General features: G+C 36.4%; 1 protein-coding gene across 1 annotated transcript; it reads left to right on the top strand.

Annotated features, from left to right (window-relative positions):
• The first annotated feature begins 2,466 nt into the window (after nt 1-2,466).
• Nucleotides 2,467-3,325, top strand: LOC131438972 (protein lin-37 homolog). The gene is made up of 2 exons (XM_058609410.1): nt 2,467-2,602; nt 2,670-3,325. The coding sequence occupies exons 1-2, from the start codon at nt 2,575-2,577 to the stop codon at nt 3,290-3,292; spliced, it is 651 nt and encodes a 216-aa protein (XP_058465393.1). The 5' UTR covers nt 2,467-2,574; the 3' UTR covers nt 3,293-3,325.
• Nucleotides 3,326-21,911: the final 18,586 nt, after the last annotated feature.

Genomic DNA, 21,911 nt, shown 5'->3' with positions numbered 1-21,911 from the left:
GGCAAACACCAACACTGAACTTAGATATTCATATTCCTATGCTACCTCCTGATTCTTATTTCTATGTAAAAGTTTCCAGAATTTCATTTGGATCCGACATCTGGTGCAGAATTGTCCGATGACGGCCTGATTGCAGCGCTACGATCGAGCCGATGATCGAACCAACACGGGTTGACAAAATCCACCGGGTAAAATCACCGTTGCGTACGACTTTGCACGCATGAATTACTTTTGTATGAAAGCTCGAACGCAATTGGCACAATGACGCTAAAATGAAATGTAGAGGCGCTGCTCGTTTAAAGATGATACTTTCTGCAAGAGCTTTCAAATCGGTAGGAAAATATTTAATTACTCCACCTTTCAACGAAGAAAAGGATTCTTTTTTTTTATTATAAAATTTTTATTCTGGCCTTTTTGCGTAGAAGCTTTACATGACCGATTGGCTTACATTTTTGTTACTTAAATTTTTTTTCTATTGGATCTCGTTGTCACTCTTTTTCTAGGGGGAGATGAGTTTTCATTTCCATCCAACGAGGATCGGGGGTCACTTCGTCCGCGGCTAATATGATCCATTGCTTCATCGTCGGTGTTGTGTGTGATTTCCGTTTTCTTTTCGTTTTCCTTGTTGATCGTAGTCTTGGGCTCGTTGAGAGTTGCTGTAGATGCGCCTTGTTGTATATTGGTTGCAGTTGCTGGTTGGTTGGAGGGTAAGTTGTTAACTACAGCTGGTGTACTTTGTTCTATAGGGGATACTGATGGTTTCGTTGAAGGGGATGCTTCATTGTTGTTAATGGCTGTCACAGGTGTACTGGGGTTGGTGTGAAGGAAGCACCGTTGTCCTTTGGTGTAGTTGTCTCCTTGTCCAGTTTATCACATGGCTTACCGTAGTGAACAGCTTTTTGGCAATATTGACATGTGGCCATCTGATTGTCATAGGTAACAAGTGATTTGCACGGAATTCTTGTATCTTGACCGAAAATCACATAAGAAGGTATAGGCTTCTTCAAGTGTATGCGTAATAAACGTACGCCATTTAGAATACCGGGGAAAAAATTCTTCCACTTTTCTTTTTCCATAGATAGAATCTCTCCGTATTTGGACATAGATTTGCGAATATAAGAATCGGTGACGCTTGAGGGAAGATCATGCACACGCACTTCTATAGCACTATCTTCCATATATACTGGAATGTTGTACTTAATGTTCTCGTGTTCCACATAGTGCACATTGTTATTGTCTTTTGCGAATTCAATTGCATCCAACTCTTTATAAAACTGGATGTAAACAACATTATTGGTCTTATTGCATTGAAGTAAATGCACACGTTTAATGTCAAGATGCATTTGCTCCTTAAGCAAACCTTCAAGCTCTCGTATCGAAGGTCGAATTTTGCACTGCCTAAAGTCAACAACAATTGTATTCTTTCGTGTCGGCGGTAGCTTTTGTTCGTTTGGTTCACTCATGTCGAGGTCGTTCTATTGTTCACTACACAATACTGTACTTGGTATCTTCTGTCCCGAACGTAAGCGGTTTTGTTATATCGACTGACTTGGATGAGATGTACGAGCGAACTGAAGGATTCTTTTGAAAATTTTCATTTGAAAATTTTCATATCGGCAGTAGTGATTCGCAACATTTTTATCGTTTATTTAACAGTACAAATAGATATCACAAATAAAAGTACACTCAGAGTAGAAAAAAATCGATTTCAAAGTGATTACTACTACTTTTTTTAGTGTAAACTACGATTAAACATGGATAATCTTCAGAAATGTGTGAAATTGGGTAAGGTTAGGTTTTTTCGGATTAACATTTTTTTAAACAAAAACCAATGTAATATTGATTTCTTGAGTACTAGAATGTATATTGATCGAGTACCATTTATTTTGGATACTTCATCTGTTATTTCCAGGCATTTGAAAAATGGTATTAAACCAAGTTTAATACTCCATTCTGAAAAAAAACGTTAGTTTTCGCACAAAAAATTAAGATCAACATTACCACCTCAGAGTAAACACTTTTTCTTCAACATCTACTATGATTTTTCAAATGAATTTGCTCGTTATTATAAGAAATCGTTGAAAACGTGAAAAAAATAAAAATTGTCCTACCGATTCGACAGCTCTTGCTGAAAGTATCATCTCTAAACAAGCAGCGCCTCTATATTTCAGTTTTGCGACAATATGGCAATAGTTTAGAGGACTTTCTTTTCACTGGACTACAAGCGAAAATCATACTGTGTATGGATAAAAATTCTCGCGAAATACTCGAATTTTCACCGCACTAATACGATAAAACGTGCTCATCCGTTGAGAGATTCAACGGAAGTGCATGTTTTCTATGAAACCGGAACAGCCCTCACTCATCACACCTGCTGATAAGACATTCTGAATTGTTTACCGAGTAATAATCATGCACTAAATTTCTTACCGGAATTCTGGCATCCCTGACAAAAAACAATAGAAATCCATCTTAAGTAACTTTGAAGGTTGTGTTCGCAATTGTTTATTTTTTTCACGCGTGGATGAATTTATTACGGTCGAACAATAAGTAACGGCGATTGTGAGAGTCAAAATGTCCAAATCACAGTTCCCGGTGAGGCGTAAGTGGACAAATCTAGACCAAATCATCGGAAACATCTCACTAACTCCAGCATTCGACTATTTCAGAGAGCCTTCTAAAGGTAAACCGATACTTGTTGCCACCGGTGGCTCAAAAGTTGAATCGTCCGGCTCAATCGGACCCGTCCATTCCGTTACGCGGTCGTCCTCCAAAGCGAGCCAAAATGGAATATATGTCCGCCGGGATCCGTCATCAGCACTCGTCCTCATTCATCATGAAGCTGTTCGATCGGAGCGTGGATTTGGCCCGATTTGAGCCGGAAAGTTCGCTGTATCCGGTATGCCGAGCTTGGATGCGCAATCAGCCAAGAGTTCGGTTGTATCAGGAGACTAGCCATCGTCAGCAGCTGGCGAGGAAACATCAACATATGCCAGATATTGTGGATCATTATAATCGGAATCAGATAGAGAGAATTGATCAAATGCCTAAACCAAGCGACAGTGAAATGGAACCATACGACTTTGAAAAGCCTTTCGAGAATGGAAAGTCTTCGTTCGATTTTACCGGAGTTCAAAAGGTTGTACCTAAAAAGGAAGCACTACTCAAAGAACACAAAGATCGATGGATTAAAATTCGACGTCGATGGCAGAGCCATCGGCAGAATTATCTTCGTAGGTATCAATTGAGCTATGATTTACTTGATGCCATTGTTAAGAAAAAAACTGTATGAAATAAACCGAAATCTATTGCACTTTGTTTGTAAGTCGCTGTTTCTTAATCGTGCACGTGCAAGAAGAATGCAACTGGAACTCCGACATTGTCTTTTCTCTGTTCAGCATTCAGTATAAGTCAGTACCCACAATTTGACATTTCGATCACATCGCGTATCGCAAATGAGCTCGAACAAAATAAGTTGCATTTCCGGGGATTGCATCAAACTCCATCCTCATGGTCAGTTTGTCAACTAACGACAGGAAAATTAGCCACCTAAAAACTTTTGTTTTTCCTTTTTTGTTTTTCCTTTTTCATTTTTCCGTTTTTCCTTTTCCCGTTTTTCCTTTTTCTTTCTCCGTTTTTATTTTTCATTTTCCCATTTTCCTTTTTCCTTTTTCCGTTTTCCTTTTTCCTTTTTCCTTTTTCCTTTTTCCTTTTTCCTTTTTCCTTTTTCCTTTTTCCTTTTTCCTTTTTCCTTTTTCCTTTTTCCTTTTTCCTTTTTCCTTTTTCCTTTTTCCTTTTTCCTTTTTCCTTTTTCCTTTTTCCTTTTTCCTTTCTCCTTGTTCCTTTTTCCTTTTTCCTTTTTCCTTTTTCCTTTTTCCTTTTTCCTTTTTCCTTTTTCCTTTTTCCTTTTTCCTTTTTCCTTTTTCCTTTTTCCTTTTTCCTTTTTCCTTTTTCCTTTTTCCTTTTTCCTTTTTCCTTTTTCCTTTTTCCTTTTTTCTTTTTCCTTTTTCCTTTTTCCTTTTTCTTTTTTCTTTTTTCTTTTCTCTTTCCTCTTTCTCCTTTCTTCTTCCTTTTTTCTTCTTTTTCTTTTCTTCTTTTTACTTTCTCCTTTCTTCTCTATTTTTTTCCTTTTTCTTTATTCCTGGCACTTTTTTTTTCTTTTTTGCATTTCTTTTCTTTTTGTCTTCTTTCGTTCCTTCTTTTTTTCTGTTCACAATTTCTTCTTCAATTTCAATGTTACTCTGTGTCTTATATTTTTTTACGTCTTTTTTTTGTCGTGTTTTTTTCAATTTTCCTTTATCATTCTGTGTTCTTCTTCCCGTTTTAATTTTGCTTTTTCGTTTTCCTTTCTCCTACCTTCATTTATCTTTCTGCTCTTCCTTTTCACTTTTCTTCTCGTTCCTTTTTTCATCTTTACTTCATAAATTTATTAACTTCTTGTAAGAATTCCTATAGTTCCGAATTTGTCTTTTTTTCTGTTTCTTCATATATTTCATGTTTAGTCTTTAGTCTTTAGTCTTTAGTCTTTAGTCTTTAGTCTTTAGTCTTTAGTCTTTAGTCTTTAGTCTTTAGTCTTTAGTCTTTAGTCTTTAGTCTTTAGTCTTTAGTCTTTAGTCTTTAGTCTTTAGTCTTTAGTCTTTAGTCTTTAGTATCCGGTATGCCGAGCTTGGATGCGCAATCAGCCAAGAGTTCGGTTGTATCAGGAGACTAGCCATCGTCAGCAGCTGGCGAGGAAACGTCAACATATGCCAGATATTGTGGATCATTATAATCGGAATCAGATAGAGAGAATTGATCAAATGCCTAAACCAAGCGACAGTGAAATGGAACCATACGACTTTGAAAAGCCTTTCGAGAATGGAAAGTCTTCGTTCGATTTTACCGGAGTTCAAAAGGTTGTACCTAAAAAGGAAGCACTACTCAAAGAACACAAAGATCGATGGATTAAAATTCGACGTCGATGGCAGAGCCATCGGCAGAATTATCTTCGTAGGTATCAATTGAGCTATGATTTACTTGATGCCATTGTTAAGAAAAAAACTGTATGAAATAAACCGAAATCTATTGCACTTTGTTTGTAAGTCGCTGTTTCTTAATCGTGCACGTGCAAGAAGAATGCAACTGGAACTCCGACATTGTCTTTTCTCTGTTCAGCATTCAGTATAAGTCAGTACCCACAATTTGACATTTCGATCACGTCGCGTATCGCAAATGAGCTCGAACAAAATAAGTTGCATTTCCGGGGATTGCATCAAACTCCATCCTCATGGTCAGTTTGTCAACTAACGACAGGAAAATTAGCCACCTAAAAACTTTTTCGCTTAGCCGAGTTTTCTTGTTTTACTTTTCTCCAGTTTGGTTTTGCTTCGCACCTATCGCGCACCGAATTCCGCCGGAAAGTGCTTTCACAAGCAGGAAGCGATTGAAAGTTTTTTATCGTACTTCCACCCTCCTAAATGTCTCTCCGACGAATGAATGGAATAAAATGGGTATGCGATACTGAGATAGTTTGTTTAATACCAGAACAGTGAAAATATTGAATGATAGAAACGTGCAGAAATTCTGAAATGAATATTGAATAAGCTGCAAAGTTCTCCGTCCCATCCCACACGGTTGTCTTTGTGTATAGCACCCAATTTCGTAGGTTTAAGAATAAAGTCCGCTGCATTGCAATCCAGCAGCGAGATGAGAGTGTGCAGTTTCGAAAATTGTTTCCAACCCAAGACAATCCTAGATTTCCGCGCTTAGTTCCCATGAAGCCACAGCCAAGTGGGGCTGGTGGACCGCACGGGTGGGTAAGAAAATGACGAAACTTTCGAGCGAAGCTTGGTCACCTCAAAGTTTTCGCCGTAGAAGAAATAAAAGTAGCCATTTACGGCGGAACTTGCAAAGTCCGTTCAGTCCGGTCCGGGAAAGTAGGATCGAGAAAAGTTTTCTGGCTTTCCTTCTTCTGCAGTAGGTTTGCCAAAGAATTTTATGTTCTCAAAAAGCCATTTCAGGATGCGCTGCCGTTGTTCGGGGGAATTCGTTACGGAGATTATTTTAATAAATTGCACTGGGCAGTACGTATATTTTATTGCAAATTTGTTTTATAGAGATTTAGAATTTGGGCCACGGCGACGTGAGATCCTCGCAATTGCTAATGGCTTTTCATTGCGTTGTAAGTTGAAAAACTTGAGATATTTGCAGATTTGTGCTGTCTTATTCCCATTATTACTATTCAATGTGTTTTACGTTAACTCCTACAATCATTAGCTATTCAATTCATTTATATTTGACCCAATACTCAAGATTTAGAATGTTATTACAAACTTCAAAGCTGAAAACTACAAATTTTGAACTTGATTCTTTTTCGCTCATTAAAAGTTTTTTGAAGCGTTTAACACATAACTTGGTGGATCAAAGTTAAATTTTCATTTTGCATAAATTTCTTATTTTCTTCTCCTTTTATTCGATTTCTATCAATAATTTCCTATTTATTTACTGTTATTATTTCTTTTTTCACTTCTATTTTTTACGTTTTCTCTTGCTTTAATACTATATATTTTTCCTGCTTCCGATCACTGTTTTTTTATGCTTACTCATTCATCATGTTTGCTGTTTCCCTTCCCCTTTCTTTGTGTTCCCTGTTCTATGTTCCTTTTTTAACGGTGTTTTTGCCTCTTCTCTTTCAATTTTCTCTATTTCGATTTTCATTTTTTCTTTTCTAAATCTAAAATTTTCTTCTCCTTTTATCCATTTCCTTCAATCTAGGAAAAACAAAATTTCCTTTTCCCTTTCGTTTTTCTTTTTTCGTTTCTCATCTGTTTCCTTTTTATCACAATTTTTCTTTTTATCTTATTATTTCCTTTTTCCTTATTCCTCTTATCATTTTCCACTTTCTCCATTTTTTTTTCTTTTTTCGTTTTGCCTTTTCTATTTCCATTTTTCCTTTTTCTTTTTTCATCTTTCCTTTTTTCTTTTTTCTTTTAACTTTTTTTCCTTTTTTCTCATATCTTTTTTCTTTTTCCTTTACCCTTTCGTTTTTCTTTTTTGTTTTCTCCTCTGTCTCCTTTTTCTTACAATATTCCTTTTTATCTTATTATTTGCTTTTTGATTTTTCTTTCTTATCATTTTCCATTTTTTTTCATTCCTTCTTTCCCAATTTTTTTTCATTTTATTTACTCCTTTTTATTTTTTTATCTGTACTCTTTCCTATTTTCGTTTACCCTTTTCTTTTTTCTTTTTTTCTCTTTTATATTCTCCTTTTTCCTTTCTTTTTTTCCTTTTTTGCTCTTTCCTTCTTCCTTGATCCTTTTTTCTTTTTTCCTTTTCCTTTTTCCTCTTTCTGTTTTCCTTTTTCCTAACTCCTTAATTTTTCTTTCTTCCTCTTTTTCTTTTTCCATTTGAATTTTTCATTCTTCCTTTTTTCTTTTTCCTTTTTCCTTTTTCCCTTTTTCCTTTTTCCTTTTTCCTTTTTCCTTTAACCTTTTTCCTCTATTCTTTTTCCTTTATTTTTGTTTTTCTTTTTCCCGTTTTTTCTTTTATTCCTATTTCCTTTTTCTTTTTTCTTCTTCATTATTTTTTCTTCCTTTTTTCCTTTTTCCTTTTTCCTTTGACCTTTTTCCTTTGACCTTTTTCCTTTTTTTCCTTTTTTCGTTTTCTTTACTTTTTTCTGTTTTTCTTAATTTTTCCTGTTTTTCTTTTTTCTTTTTTTCTCTTTTTCCTTTTTTGTTTTTCCTTTTTTGTTTTTCCTTTTTCATTTTTCCGTTTTTCCTTTTTCCGTTTTTCCTTTTTCTTTCTCCGTTTTTATTTTTCATTTTCCCATTATCCTTTTTCCTTTTTTCGTTTTCCTTTTTCCTTTTTCCTTTTTCCTTTTTCCTTTTTCCTTTTTCCTTTTTCCTTTTTCCTTTTTCCTTTTTCTTTTTTCCTTTTTCCTTTTTCCTTTTTCCTTGTTCCTTTTTCCTTTTTCCTTTTTCCTTTTTCCTTTTTCCTTTTTCCTTTTTCCTTTTTCCTTTTTCCTTTTTCCTTTTTCCTTTTTCCTTTTTCCTTTTTCCTTTTTCCTTTTTCCTTTTTCCTTTTTCCTTTTTCCTTTTTCCTTTTTCCTTTTTCCTTTTTTCTTTTTCCTTTTTCCTTTTTCCTTTTTCTTTTCTCTTTTTTCTTTTCTCTTTCCTCTTTCTCCTTTCTTCTTCCTTTTTTCTTCTTTTTCTTTTCTTCTTTTTACTTTCTCCTTTCTTCTCTATTTTTTTCCTTTTTCTTTATTCCTGGCACTTTTTTTTTTCTTTTTTGCATTTCTTTTCTTTTTGTCTTCTTTCGTTCCTTCTTTTTTTCTGTTCACAATTTCTTCTTCAATTTCAATGTTACTCTGTGTCTTATATTTTTTTACGTCTTTTTTTTGTCGTGTTTTTTTCAATTTTCCTTTATCATTCTGTGTTCTTCTTCCCGTTTTAATTTTGCTTTTTCGTTTTCCTTTCTCCTACCTTCATTTATCTTTCTGCTCTTCCTTTTCACTTTTCTTCTCGTTCCTTTTTTCATCTTTACTTCATAAATTTATTAACTTCTTGTAAGAATTCCTATAGTTCCGAATTTGTCTTTTTTTCTGTTTCTTCATATATTTCATGTTTAGTCTTTAGTCTTTAGTCTTTAGTCTTTAGTCTTTAGTCTTTAGTCTTTAGTCTTTAGTCTTTAGTCTTTAGTCTTTAGTCTTTAGTCTTTAGTCTTTAGTCTTTAGTCTTTAGTCTTTAGTCTTTAGTCTTTAGTCTTTAGTCTTTAGTCTTTAGTCTTTAGTCTTTAGTCTTTAGTCTTTAGTCTTTAGTCTTTAGTCTTTAGTCTTTAGTCTTTAGTCTTTAGTCTTTAGTCTTTAGTCTTTAGTCTTTAGTCTTTAGTCTTTAGTCTTTAGTCTTTAGTCTTTAGTCTTTAGTCTTTAGTCTTTAGTCTTTAGTCTTTAGTCTTTAGTCTTTAGTCTTTAGTCTTTAGTCTTTAGTCTTTAGTCTTTAGTCTTTAGTCTTTAGTCTTTAGTCTTTAGTCTTTAGTCTTTAGTCTTTAGTCTTTAGTCTTTAGTCTTTAGTCTTTAGTCTTTAGTCTTTAGTCTTTAGTCTTTAGTCTTTAGTCTTTAGTCTTTAGTCTTTAGTCTTTAGTCTTTAGTCTTTAGTCTTTAGTCTTTAGTCTTTAGTCTTTAGTCTTTAGTCTTTAGTCTTTAGTCTTTAGTCTTTAGTCTTTAGTCTTTAGTCTTTAGTCTTTAGTCTTTAGTCTTTAGTCTTTAGTCTTTAGTCTTTAGTCTTTAGTCTTTAGTCTTTAGTCTTTAGTCTTTAGTCTTTAGTCTTTAGTCTTTAGTCTTTAGTCTTTAGTCTTTAGTCTTTAGTCTTTCTGATGTGTATAGCTCATGTGTACTAGAGATCCAATTAATGCGAAAAGCGTTTCAAATTGTTTCAAGACGATCGATTCCACTCATCTCAACCGTCCATCAATCTATTCTTCAAACTGCTTTCGAAGGCTTCCGCAGCTCACTCCAACATCCGCCTCGTCCTTTATTCTTAACTTATAGCATCCAAGCGGGAGTGGGTCAACTGTTAACAAAATCAATTTAAGCGCTCGCCCGACGCCGTTTAGAGACAAGCAGAAACTGGTTGCGGTTAGTCCTGTGCTTTTGAGCAGACGAATTTCATGTGCCAGCTGTGGGGCTGGCGATGGCATTTGCGCGAGAAAGAGAAAGAAGCTGTTGAGTGATGAACGGTTAAAGGCTAACCAAGTTTGATCGATATTGAGGTTGCAGGCGGACGGTTCTACTCTCCGCGAGCTTCTAGAATGAACAAGACAAAAACGGGCAATCTTTGGCAATAATCCATGAAGCAGAACGCCCTGCTCGCTTTTATTGAAGACGGAAGTTCAGTGTCAAGGATTGCGGTTCGGTTAGAGAGGCCGATATGTGTTTATTTTGATTCAAACGCTTGTTGCGAGGACGTCAAATGGGTCGTAACGGCTTGAGTCTACCCTTGAAGCTTCGACGGTTCTGTGTCAGGTCCGTCTACTCAACCGTTCAACATATTGTGGTTTTGGCTAGAGAAATTGTTCTTCGTTCACTCCTACGTCTTCTTTCCATTTGGTTATTGCATATTCTTCTATGAGCTAGTAAACCCGATTATTGCGCTCTAAACGACCCTCTTTCATAACCTCAATAAGTTCTAGCCTCTGCTCGAGGGCAATTCGAATTTATGGCCTTCTCACCATTCTCAGTGACCATCGTTGCGAGTGCCGGAGCTGGAAAATTCCTTCCTGAACCCCACACATTTCGGTCGATCCGGCATTAATCCTGGCACGTAACGTTCCACATGTAGCAGCCGCACAACATACCCAAATATTTATAATGATTTGCTAATGGAGGTTCGTCGGAACGGAGATCCACGAAAATGGAGGGACTGCAAATCCAACCGAGTAATTCTTTTATTGATTAATCACCGGCAATCCATTACAGCACGGTTCAAGGATTACACTGTTTATGGCGTTATCCGTGCTGTTTTCGAAGCTGCCAGTGGTCATCACCGTCATCATCATCATCATCATCATCATCAGTAACACCAATTCCGGCAGGCAGCACAGTATGGATGAAATCGATGCGTGAAAATAAAACAGAGCAATGCGTTTTGATAATTAGCAATCAAACCTTGTTTTCCGGAAATAGGTGAAGCGCATTAAATTTTGTTCCGTTCATCGAATAGACAATTCTTCGAATTTGATCGCTTTGGGTACGACATTATTTGATCAATGATCAAAAATGGCTTGGTGATTTGAAGGTGAAAAAAATTTACTTTTTTACTCCCTAATTTATGCTAGGTACACATACCTATTTTCAAATTATTTTACGTTTCGTCTTTGACTCATCAGTGCGTTGCAGTTTAGGTTGAACTGCTAGCGCGACCTGACGACTCAACAAAAGCCGCTAGGCAGACGTAAAGTTAAGGAATTTTTCATAGGTAAGTCTCGTCTGGACGTTTCAGAAGATTTACCAAGAAACACTGGGTATGACAAGCGATCTGTGGATGCGGTAAACTCAGCAAGCTGTAGGTTCACAACGACTGACCTGAACGAAGGCAAATAGAGTGATTTTTAAAGAGGTATAGAATTTAATTTTCAAAAAAAAAATTGATGAAATTATTTTTGAACTCAATAGAATGATCAATATAATTTAATGTTTGAAGATAATTTTCCGCAAATGCTGGCCGCGGCTCCGCTTTAGATGACCTATGCGGTCTAATTTTGGCACACTCTCTCCAACATATCAACCAGTATTTCACGAATAAATGATTCAATGTTGGCTTCCCGTGACTTCAATCGTTGCTGGTTTATCCTTGCAGACACAAGAAATAGTTCAAAGGTGCTAAATCACTGGATCTAGGCGGCCAATTGATGTGAGCTAAACTGTTCATCAAAGGCAGCTCTCAATTTGGTCATTGTTTCGTGTGCCGTGTGGGATGTGGCACCGTCTTGTTGAAACCCCATGTCAAGCATGTCCAATTCGCCACACGGTAGCGCTCGTCATTCACAGTAACGTTCCGCCCATTGTCACGATTGAAGAAGCAATGGCTCGATGATACCATAATCCACATCAAAAATCCTCTCGGACGGCGTGGCGACCTTCAACCAGCACCAACAACAATAGATTATTAGTAATCCATTGTGCTTCTAAAAACTGGATCTGCACACGGGACCGAAATTTTTGATTGGATTCTACAATTGAATTTAAAAAATGGATTCTGGTCCACCAGATCTCTGAACTTATTTTAGATTCAGAATTTGGTTTCATTATCCAGTTTCGGAATTTAATTTCAGATTACATGTTCAAAACTTAAAACTATGACTCTGGTACTGAATCCAAAGATTCTGGATTCTGGAACTTTTATTTAATAACTATTTATTGGGATATGAGTTAAAATTAAATTATTAAGATTTAAATTGGGTGTGCAGCCACAAGTGGTGACTTTTCAGTTCTATTATATAAATGATTTGGTTATTGCCATGAAGACATCATTTTCTTCCGCAATTATTTGATTTTTGTGTAGGGAAAATTCTAAACCTAATGGGGAAAAGGAACTTATATACTAACTTATTAACTAATACAGAGAGCGAATCGATTCAATTGAAGATTGCATCGATTTTTGTCGGAATTTGCTTATAATATTATGTGACATTACATCTAATGGTTCTATATTTGTGAGTCTGTGTAACTCATTTGTACTAAACCAGGGAGGACGCTTCAAAATCATTTCTGAATTTTATTCTGAATCCTTTAAAGCGTTTTCTTCCTGGTAAAACAACAACTTGACCAAATTGGTACTGCATAAAGCATGGCTGGGCTGAAGATTTGTTTATAAATTAATAATTTGTTTTTTAGACAGCGCTTAGAATTTCTGTTTATAAGAGGATATAAACATTTAATATATTTATTACACTTCTAATGGATTCCTTCAATGTGATCCTTGAAAGTGAGTTTTTTGTCATATGCTAAACCTAAGTATTTTCCTTGATCAGACCATGTCAATTCCAAGCCATACAATTTGAGAATGTGATTACTGTTTGGTTTAAGAAAAGAAGCTCTTGACTTATGAGGAAAGATAAATAATTGCGTTTTTGCTGCATTTTTTTTTTTTTTTCAAGGCACACTGCTTAAGCTCTAAGGTGCCAAGGACTTTTTCTAATTTTATTAATGACTAACTTAAAACTAGGATAGTATGATTGGATAATGTTGTATTGGGGTCGCAGTGGTCGACTTTGGCAGATCTAACCTTCAGCTGGCGATCGGCACCGGCCGGTGGATGGAATATATCATGAGTCTTCCAGATGACGTTGGCCGCATCCCTCGGTCCGTGTGGGTCCGCGGGAAACACCCCCTGACTACGAACACCCGGCGGGTGGCCCGCATGACTAGAGCGGCCTTCCGTGGGTGATGATGGTGATGTTACATAAGAGAACGAAAAAATATAGAGAAGTAAATATTGCGGAAAACGAAGTAAAATGGGGATATGGGAACGAAATGACTAAGAACGACAGAGATCTAATTAGTTGACATCGAGATGGAGAAGAGACGGGGACGGGGGAAGCGAAAAGGTAAGTGACAGCAAAAAGATCTTGTTAGTTCCGATGAAGATGGTGGACAGATGAGGAATCGGGATAATCGGCGGAAGTTAGTGTCGAACCTGCAGGTGAAAATTATTCTTAGCCACAGTTGAAATAACGTCGATATTTTTTTGTTTGCTGCATTTGGTTTAAGCTTCTTTGTAGGCGACTGCAGATCACTCTCAGATTTCTACCTGTGGCTAAGAGAACTTGTGTCGTCGCATAATAGCGATTTCTGACAACCAACGGGTAGATTTGGAAGATCAGAGGTGAAAATATTATACAAGATTGGAGCTACGCTCGAACCCTGCGGAACACCGGCTCGAACAGGTAGCAATTCAGATTTACAATTCTGATAGCTAACCTGAAGAGTACGATCAGTTAAATAATTTTGAATCATTTTGATCAAACAAATAGGAAACTGGAAATCAGACATTTTTGCTATTAAGAATTTGTGCCAAACACTGCGTCAGTAGAATCGTAGCACCAGCCAATCGTTCTGTACACTCTGAATCGGCTGCGAAGTCTGTTGAAACAGAAGGTCAAATCCCACTACAGGAATGTAATACCAAGGCTTTGCTTTGCCAAACACTGTCGAATGCTTTTTCTATGTCTAGAAGAGCAACTCCAGTGGATAACCCAGAAGATTTATTTGATTTTATCATGTTCGTTACTCTGACAAGTTGATGAGTAGTTGAATGTTCATGACGAAATCCAAACTGCTCTGGTAAAAAAATTCAATTCTCATTTATATGAGACATCATTCTCAACAAGATAATGTTTTCAAAAAGTTTACTGATTGAAAAAAATAAGCTTAATGGTCGATAACTGGATGTTTCTGATCATATTTCAGTAAGACTTCATTTTCAATAGGACTCACAACGTTCAAATTAAAATTGTGGACACTCTCGAACTGCTGAGCAAGTTTTTGAGCTTTTTCGCCATTCGTAAGAAATATTTGATTTCCTTCCTTGAGAGCAGGAATTGGTTTCTGAGGTTTCTTAAGAACCTTAGAAAGTTTCCAGAAAGGTTTAGAATATGGTTTAATTTGTTCAACTTCTTTAGGGAAATTTTCATTTCGCAAAAGAGTAAATCTATGTTTAATTTCTATTTTGTAAATCCTTAACTATGTTTTTCATAGCAGGATCACGAGAACGTTGATATTGTCGTCGACGAACATTCTTCAACCGAATGAGCAGTTGAAGATTGTCATCGATGATATGAGAATTTAATTTAGTTTGAGCTTTGGGAACTGGAAGATTTCTAGCTTCGATATTGTAATGATTCAAATTATCAATTGCTGTGTCGATGTCCACAGAATTTTCTAAAATAGTTTCATGATCCACATGATTTTCAATGTGAGATCTGTAATACAACCAATTAGCTCTATGATAGTTGAATATAGAACTAATTGGATTAATTATAGCTTCGTTGGAAAGTCTTAATTTTACAGGAAGATGATCTGAGTCAAAGTCAGCATGTGTAATCGGTTCACTACAAATGTGACTTTGATCCGTTAGAACCAGATCAATTGTAGACCGATTTTTCACGGAAGAGAAACAAGTAGGATTACTGGGATAAAGAACTGTAAAGTGACCGGCAGAGAGTTGATTATGAAGTATTTTACCATTACTGTTATTTTGCCTACAATTCCACTGGACATGCTTAGCATTTAAGTCCCCTATTACGAAAAATTTCGATCGATATCTTGTAAGTTTTTGCAAATCGCCTTCAAAGAAATTTAATTGTTTGCATTGGAATGGCAAATATGCATTGCATTGGAATGGCAGATGGTGATGTAATAAATTCCATGAATGGTTTCAACTTCGATTGCCAAGCTTTCAATAACTTAAGTATTGAAAGAAGGTGAAATTCGATGTATAATTTTCCGTTGGACAAAAATGGCCACCACCCATTCCAGTAAACCTGTCAAATCGATGAACCACATAATGTGGATGACTTTTCAATTTGACATTTGATTTGAGAAAAGTTTCTGTCACAATGGCAATATGAATTTTGTGAACTTTGAGAAAATTATAAAATTCATCTTCACTCGATTTTAAAGATCGAGCATTCCAATTTAAAATATTCAAATAATTATTTAACATCACTGTTAAATTTTAAATTCATTATAATATTATTTGAAAATTGCCACCCGATTTGAAATGGTTCAAAAAGTGATGAAGTCGAATTCATTCGGATGATCGTTCGAAAAAGTTAATCTTGTAGGTAGATCATTTTATTTTCAGTTATATCGCCTAAATCGACTTCGTTTAACTGAGCGAATGGCATTTAAGAAATATTGGTAGGTGGATGTCTACCTGTTATACTAGTGTAACTGCCATTAGAAAATGACTTGGGCGATCTGCCTATTAATAAATTGATTTTGTTAGAAGATTAACTGGAAGGCGTTCCTGTGTTTTGATTGTTCACATTAGAAGAATTAAGTGGTAGCTTTCTACCTGTTACACTAGCATAACTGAAATTAGAAGAAAATGATGACGATAAATTGTTTTCGTTAGAAGAGGAATTGGCTGGCGTACCTGTTTTTTGTTTTGAATTCGAAGAAATAAGTGCCTTAGAAGAATTAGGCGTGGCATTTGTAACGGTTTTTTGATTTTCAGGTATGTTCTGTGAATTTAAGGTCGTTGATTTGACTTGTTGTCTAAGCGAACGAGCGTTTAAAATTTTTTCCCTGACAGGACATTTAAAAAAATTGGATTTATGATTTCCATCGCAACTTGAACATGAAAATTTATCAGTGGTTTCATTCATTGGACAAACGTCTTTCGAGTGCGATTTACCACAATTCAAAGACCGTATATCCATATGACAATTTTTGGTTCTATGGCCGAAGCCTTGGCAACGACGACATTGCGTTAAGTTTGCAATACGATTATGCCGTTTATAATGTTCCCAATGAATTTTAATATGGGAAATGAAACGTACTTTTTCTAAAGTTTTCAAATTGTTTACATCACTTCGATTGAAGTGTATTAGGTAAAGTTCATGGGAAATTTCAGAGCGTGGTTTAGAAGTACCATTCGCTCTTTTTTTCATAAATATTACTTGGGAAGGGGCAAAACCAAGCAATTCTTTTAGTTTATTTTTAATTTCATCAGTACTTTGATCATTTGATAAGCCTTTCAAGACAGCCTAAAAGGGTCTGTCTGATTTTATATCATATGAATAAAATTTATGAAGTTTCTCGGACAAATATCGGATAAGACGTTCGTAATCTTCCAATCCATCAACCAAGACTCGACATTCTCCTCTTCGTCCGATTTGAAATGAGACTTTTACTTCCGGGAGAAAAGTAGAAAGCTCAGTACGAAATGCTTTGAAGTCGGAAATCATCACCGTCACTGGTGGCATAGATTGATGTTTCTTCCCAGAACGACAAGCGTCCATTTTGGGAATTTTTGAAGAATTTTCTTCTATGTCGCTACAATCGGTTTCAGGAAGAATCTCGAAAATATTGTTAGACGGCATAGAACGGAAGGGAAATCCGCTTTATTTTTACATTCAGATTCTATAAGATCGTGAATGTTATTAGAAAAATGTTGAATAACGGATTGTGATTTATTCCATATTGAAATATTTTTAGCCTTAGGCTTGTTGCTTTTCTGGTTGGACGCAGGCATTTTGAAATGAATGAAATTTGAAATTAAATTAACTAGGCTAAATTAGTCTTCGATTAGACTCTTAGTTTGGAAAAGTCTTGATAAAGACTGATTTTGTGGTAGTCTTAATAAAGACTGATTAGTTCAAAGAATAGCTCTTTGAATAGCTAGCCATAAGAAAGGCTGATTAATTTCTTAGTCGTGAAAAAGTCTGATTATATTAGAATATCACTCTTTGTATATCCTTGAGAAAGGCTGACTAATTGATAGTCTTTAAAAGCACTGTTAGTGATTCAGGTAGCCTTGAAAAAGACTGAAGCCTTGAATCAATGAAACTCTAGGTACCCAGAAAAAATTTCCAGGAGCCAAGAGCTATACGCGTGCGGTGCGAACGACTGTTCAACACCAGCAAAGTTTGAGATTGTCTCCTGTTCTACTCAACCTCCAATCTTCGAATACAAAGCCAATCGTAGGAGTGTCGGTATAATCTTTACTTATTTGATTGAAATCTAATAAAGTTGTGATCGTATTGTGAAAAGTTTTTCGAGACAAAACCTGTGGTTTACACCTACATTAAGTAATTCTTTTTCTCATCCCAAGTACAGAAAAAAAACTCCCAATTATCGTCTTATTTAATTGGTAGGAATTGTTCTCAAATGGATCACTTTTTTTCTCTATCGGTTAAGAAAATCCCTTCACTTTTTTTTACTGCTTCACTCCACTTAGCATCTGTTTTTTTCCCCCGCTCAAGTTATCCGATATCCGGTTGGCTTTTGAAAGTTTTTCTTTTTGTCCCTCTTACCCCTGAAGTTATTCTACCATCCGTTAGGCAAGCACTTCATTACCATTCTTCATAAGACACCGTCGAACTTTTTCCCGGCCAAGACAGACACTCTGGCCTATCATCGTCTTCATTTTCCGGTAGGTGTTTATTTTCTCTTTGTGCCTTTACTGCGTTTCGCTGACAGTTGAAAAGTTTTTTTTTCATATTTCTTTCGATTTCAAGCATAAAGTAACGCAAAAAGTTTGTTTAAGAAACAGATTTACTTGCTCTTCAATAGTAGTTTTTTGTGTTAACATTTAGTTGTTGTGGAATAGCGTTTTAATTATATCTAACATGGCTTTAGATCATGACGTCATCTGATTATCTATTTAAAACATTTCTCACTCGCAAAAGGCGGTTCGAATATTTTGGAGAATTGTTCGCTTGTTTTGTTTCTTCCGATTGGAACACTGTGATAAGAAGGCAAGCGCTCTGATTGGCAATGGAAATCGCTGTTCCGCTTTGTTTCGGAGAAAATCCAGCTTCGACTAAGTTCCGTAAACGTTCAACTTTATTGGAGACAAGCGAAGAAAACCGAGAACAAAAAAAACCATACGATAGATAGAGGTTGGTTTGGCAGCCTAAATTCCATGCCAAAAATTTCCGCTTCACGAAAGTCACCCAAAAACAGAACAACGCATTGGGGATGACGTTTCTTTCCCCTCCGCCCGTTTTCCAACCGAAACTTTGTTCTTCACATTTGCGACGGTTATCATCATCATCATCACTTCTTTCGCTGTTGGTAAGTTGTCAGTCGGACGTGACGGCAGTGAGTTCGGGAAGCTTGGATTACAACAAACCACAGAGAAAATGAATTCGAGTTGATGAAGCTATTAGGGAAGCTATCAGCATACATATGTGGAAAAGGCGCAGTCAAAACAAATTTTCCACACTGTTTGCGTTCTGATTTTGGTTTCCGTAATGTCTTGGTGCTGGGGAGGGTGGTTTAGAAAAACAGTATGTCATAATCAATTCCACAAGCTGTAAGCTTCATCATTGAAATCACTAATCCGCTTAAGTTTGTCACCTGGATAGGGAAAAAAAGGCACTCCCAATTACACCATTAACTTGCAGTTACTGCTAAAATCCTAAAGCTAAAATCCCATCTTTACGCTCCGGAGAGCAATCTAATTTCGAAAGTATTTAAGCAAACACTCCCAACACAAGTCCTTTTCCTGTTGAGGTCCACATTCCGGCACATATTTTTCCCATTATCACACCAATCCAATAATCGTGTTAGAAGACAAAACTTTTCTTCGCACCCTCCATCCCCACTGGTTGTCCATCGGCTAACCTCCGTCACATCGTAGAACCGGGCTAAAACTTTTTCGATTCTACGGAAATCGTCATATGCGGGCTTTCGGATGGTTTTCGCCGATCCGGCAGCCGTGGAACCGGTTTTATCTAATTTACATACATTACAGTCCTCTCGAAAAAGCCGGCGTTTTTTTTTTTGTTAATCCTCTGTCACCGTTTTCTAGCAAAAGCGTTGTCCCGTTTCAGCCGGATGACCATTTGCTCCCGTATCCGGCCAGGGAAGGTGCCATACAAACAAGATAAACCGGTTAGTTTACTTAGGGGATTATCGGTCGGAAAATGTTGCCTCCTTTACTGTGAAGTGGAATTTCATTTGGTTGAAGTTAGTGCAAACGTTTGTTGGGTTTGTGAATTCTCTTCACTGGTTCCGGTTGTGAAAATGGAACTGGAGCTTCTAGAAAATTAAAAGCCTGAAGACTTATTTACTTTCCTTGAAGTAGCCGATCTTGTATTATTAAAAGTATTTATATGAACTTGGTAAGATAAACTTAAAAGTATCTTTTTAAACAAATTCTGTTTGATCTCTGAAAACGAACATGGGTTAGGCGAAAACTCAACTGTAAAACTTTGTAAACTGTGAAACAAAATGCCAACCAGTTAATTTTGCCGGTCCATTCGTAAAGGCAGATTTTCTCTAGCCATTATGAAGGTACCGACCTTGGATGACATATGATTCTAACAGGACGGTGCTTCACGTCACACCGCACGCGAGACCATGTAAACAAACGAAAGCTGACAGTCAAACGCACAGCATGCTGTGATCTGACCATAAAAAAACCATCACAAATCCATGCGTACAACACAAATGTATATGGATAGCTTATTTTTGATACACTCCTTAGATTACTAAATGCTTTAAATTTTTCCATTTCATTCATACAAAAACTCCCCTTCCACTGACTCTGGTGAACAAGCGACTACAGCAAAACGTAAGATTAATCGCTCATCATGTTTGCTTCGCAATTGGTGGCGTTGAAATTCTGCGTTTTCAAAATGTCGCGTATTGAAAAAGAAGTGAAAATTAAGGCTCTGGACACATGGCCAAGTGGGAAGGGTATTACTATGCGAAAATTGGCGAAGCGGTTTGGAATTCATCATACCAGTGCTAAAACCATCATTAATAAGTTTGGGGAACACTATTCCTGGTAGCTCAGGAAGAGGCAGAAAACCAGGTTCTTCCAACCCGAAACTGGACCAGAAAGTGGTATATCTAATCATGAAGAACAAATCAATTTCAATACCTGATATTCCGTTTTTTGCAGTGTCCGGATGCATGCGTTTTGATGACAAACCAAAAAAACGTGCTCAAAAATAGTGGGTGGGTAATGTCATAACTGGATAACGTGAAAACGAAAAAAATAGCACGTTTCCTTCACACTCCATTTAATGAACAATAAAATATTTGACACCATTTGCACAGTCTGAAGTCAACAAAACGCATACAAACTAATACACACAAAATCCAAGTAAAAAAATGTGAAATTTTTCTAATTCGAAACTATCAGACTGTAAACCTTCATTAAACTGATTATATTCACTTCCGAATTGCATATTTCAACAGAATAGTAATTCTAATATTTCTTTAGATAGCATTTGGAGCCAATAGAAGAGCTGATTTCACAAGAATGTTCCCCATTGTTGTCCAGTTTTCGTTGTTACTTCAATGCAATAGACTAGCTGCTGTATGACGCAACCGACCTTCTTTGAAGAGAAACTGGCTCAACGAGCATCCCGCAGCAGAAATGCTTCCTATGGGAAGTGATTCAATATTAAAACTATTTTGAACAAGGGTTTTTACCTTTTATAAATATAAAAAATAGGTATAGAATTCGCTCAAACTTTAGAAAAAATTTCCGATGCCCGGCCGAGGGCCGAATGTCATATACCAATCGATTCAGCTCGACGAACTGAGCAAATGTCCGTGTGTGTGTGTGTGTGTGTGTGTGTGTGTGTGTGTGTGTGTGTGTGTGTGTGCGTGTGTGTTAGAGATGGTCGGGTATCGGGTATTTTACCCGAAACCCGACCCGTACCCGTACCCGACGGGTTTTTGGTCGGGTACGGGTAAAAAATTTTATTTTCAATCGGGTACGGGTCGGGTACGGGTAAAAAAAATTTACTGCTTACTCGGGTACGGGTCGGGTCGGGTAAAAAAATTTACTACTCACTCGGGTACGGGTCGGGTACGGGTAAATTTTTTTTTCTGATCGATTACCCGACCATTTGTACTTTACATAAATATGTTTACACGTTGACGAGAATTTTTTTTTGCAAAACAGTTGTTCCGAAAAATAAACAATTTGATTCAAGGGGTTTTGACATTCGCACCTAGAACCAGACCTGAAAACTGGCATCTTTTTCCAGAAAAAAACATTTCTTTTCTTCATTTAAAAAAAACGATCAATCATAGTTACGTGAAAAGTTATGTGAATATTTTCCACCCTACTTTTTTATAACATATTTATTAAGACACACTGCCTTAGCTCTAAGATGTTGCGGCCAGACCCTACTTTTCACTTAGGTTTTAATGGACTGCCATTTCAAAGCTGTTTAATGCACAATCCCGTTAAAAATTATTTGAATAATATATAAAATGTAGTGTAGTACTCATATCACATTCAGATACCAGGAAACTGTTATTTAAAATATTGGTTGGAGATTTTCAAAATTTACATATAAATCATTAGGATTCTACCCATAAAAACATGAACATTTATTTCAGAAAATCTGCATAGAAGTTCTTCTTATTCTTCACTTCTGGGTGGTGTCACCAAAGATAAATAATAAAGACATGTATGTGCTTATAAATATTTTTGAAAAATGTGGTTCGTTCCCGGTACCTTCTGAAATGACCGCACTCACCGCTTGGTGGAGCGCAAGATTAATTGCATTGTTATCATTTCAACCAAAGTGTGCCATAAAATCTCAATATATACAAATGAGCTACCGAATCGAAAGGGTTCTCACGGTTTAACATTTGCATAATGAATGTATGATGGAAACTCAGCAGTGCAACCAATTTATCACCATTAGTGCCAGTTTTACGGAGGACCGTAGATGTG

The sequence above is a fragment of the Malaya genurostris genome, chromosome 3 (assembly GCF_030247185.1).
Source record: "Malaya genurostris strain Urasoe2022 chromosome 3, Malgen_1.1, whole genome shotgun sequence".
NCBI classification, from domain to species: Eukaryota; Metazoa; Arthropoda; class Insecta; order Diptera; family Culicidae; genus Malaya; species Malaya genurostris.
The sequence above is the reverse complement of the archived record's forward strand: the minus strand, read 5'-3'. Positions and strand labels throughout refer to the sequence as shown.

Excerpts from the sequence above, each read along its gene's own strand:
- LOC131438972 (XM_058609410.1), top strand. The coding sequence starts at position 2,575 with ATGTCCAAATCACAGTTCCCGGTGAGGC. Across the intron at positions 2,603-2,669 it reads ATCACAGTTCCCGGTGAGGC|AGAGCCTTCTAAAGGTAAAC; the intron begins GTAAGTGGACAA and ends CGACTATTTCAG.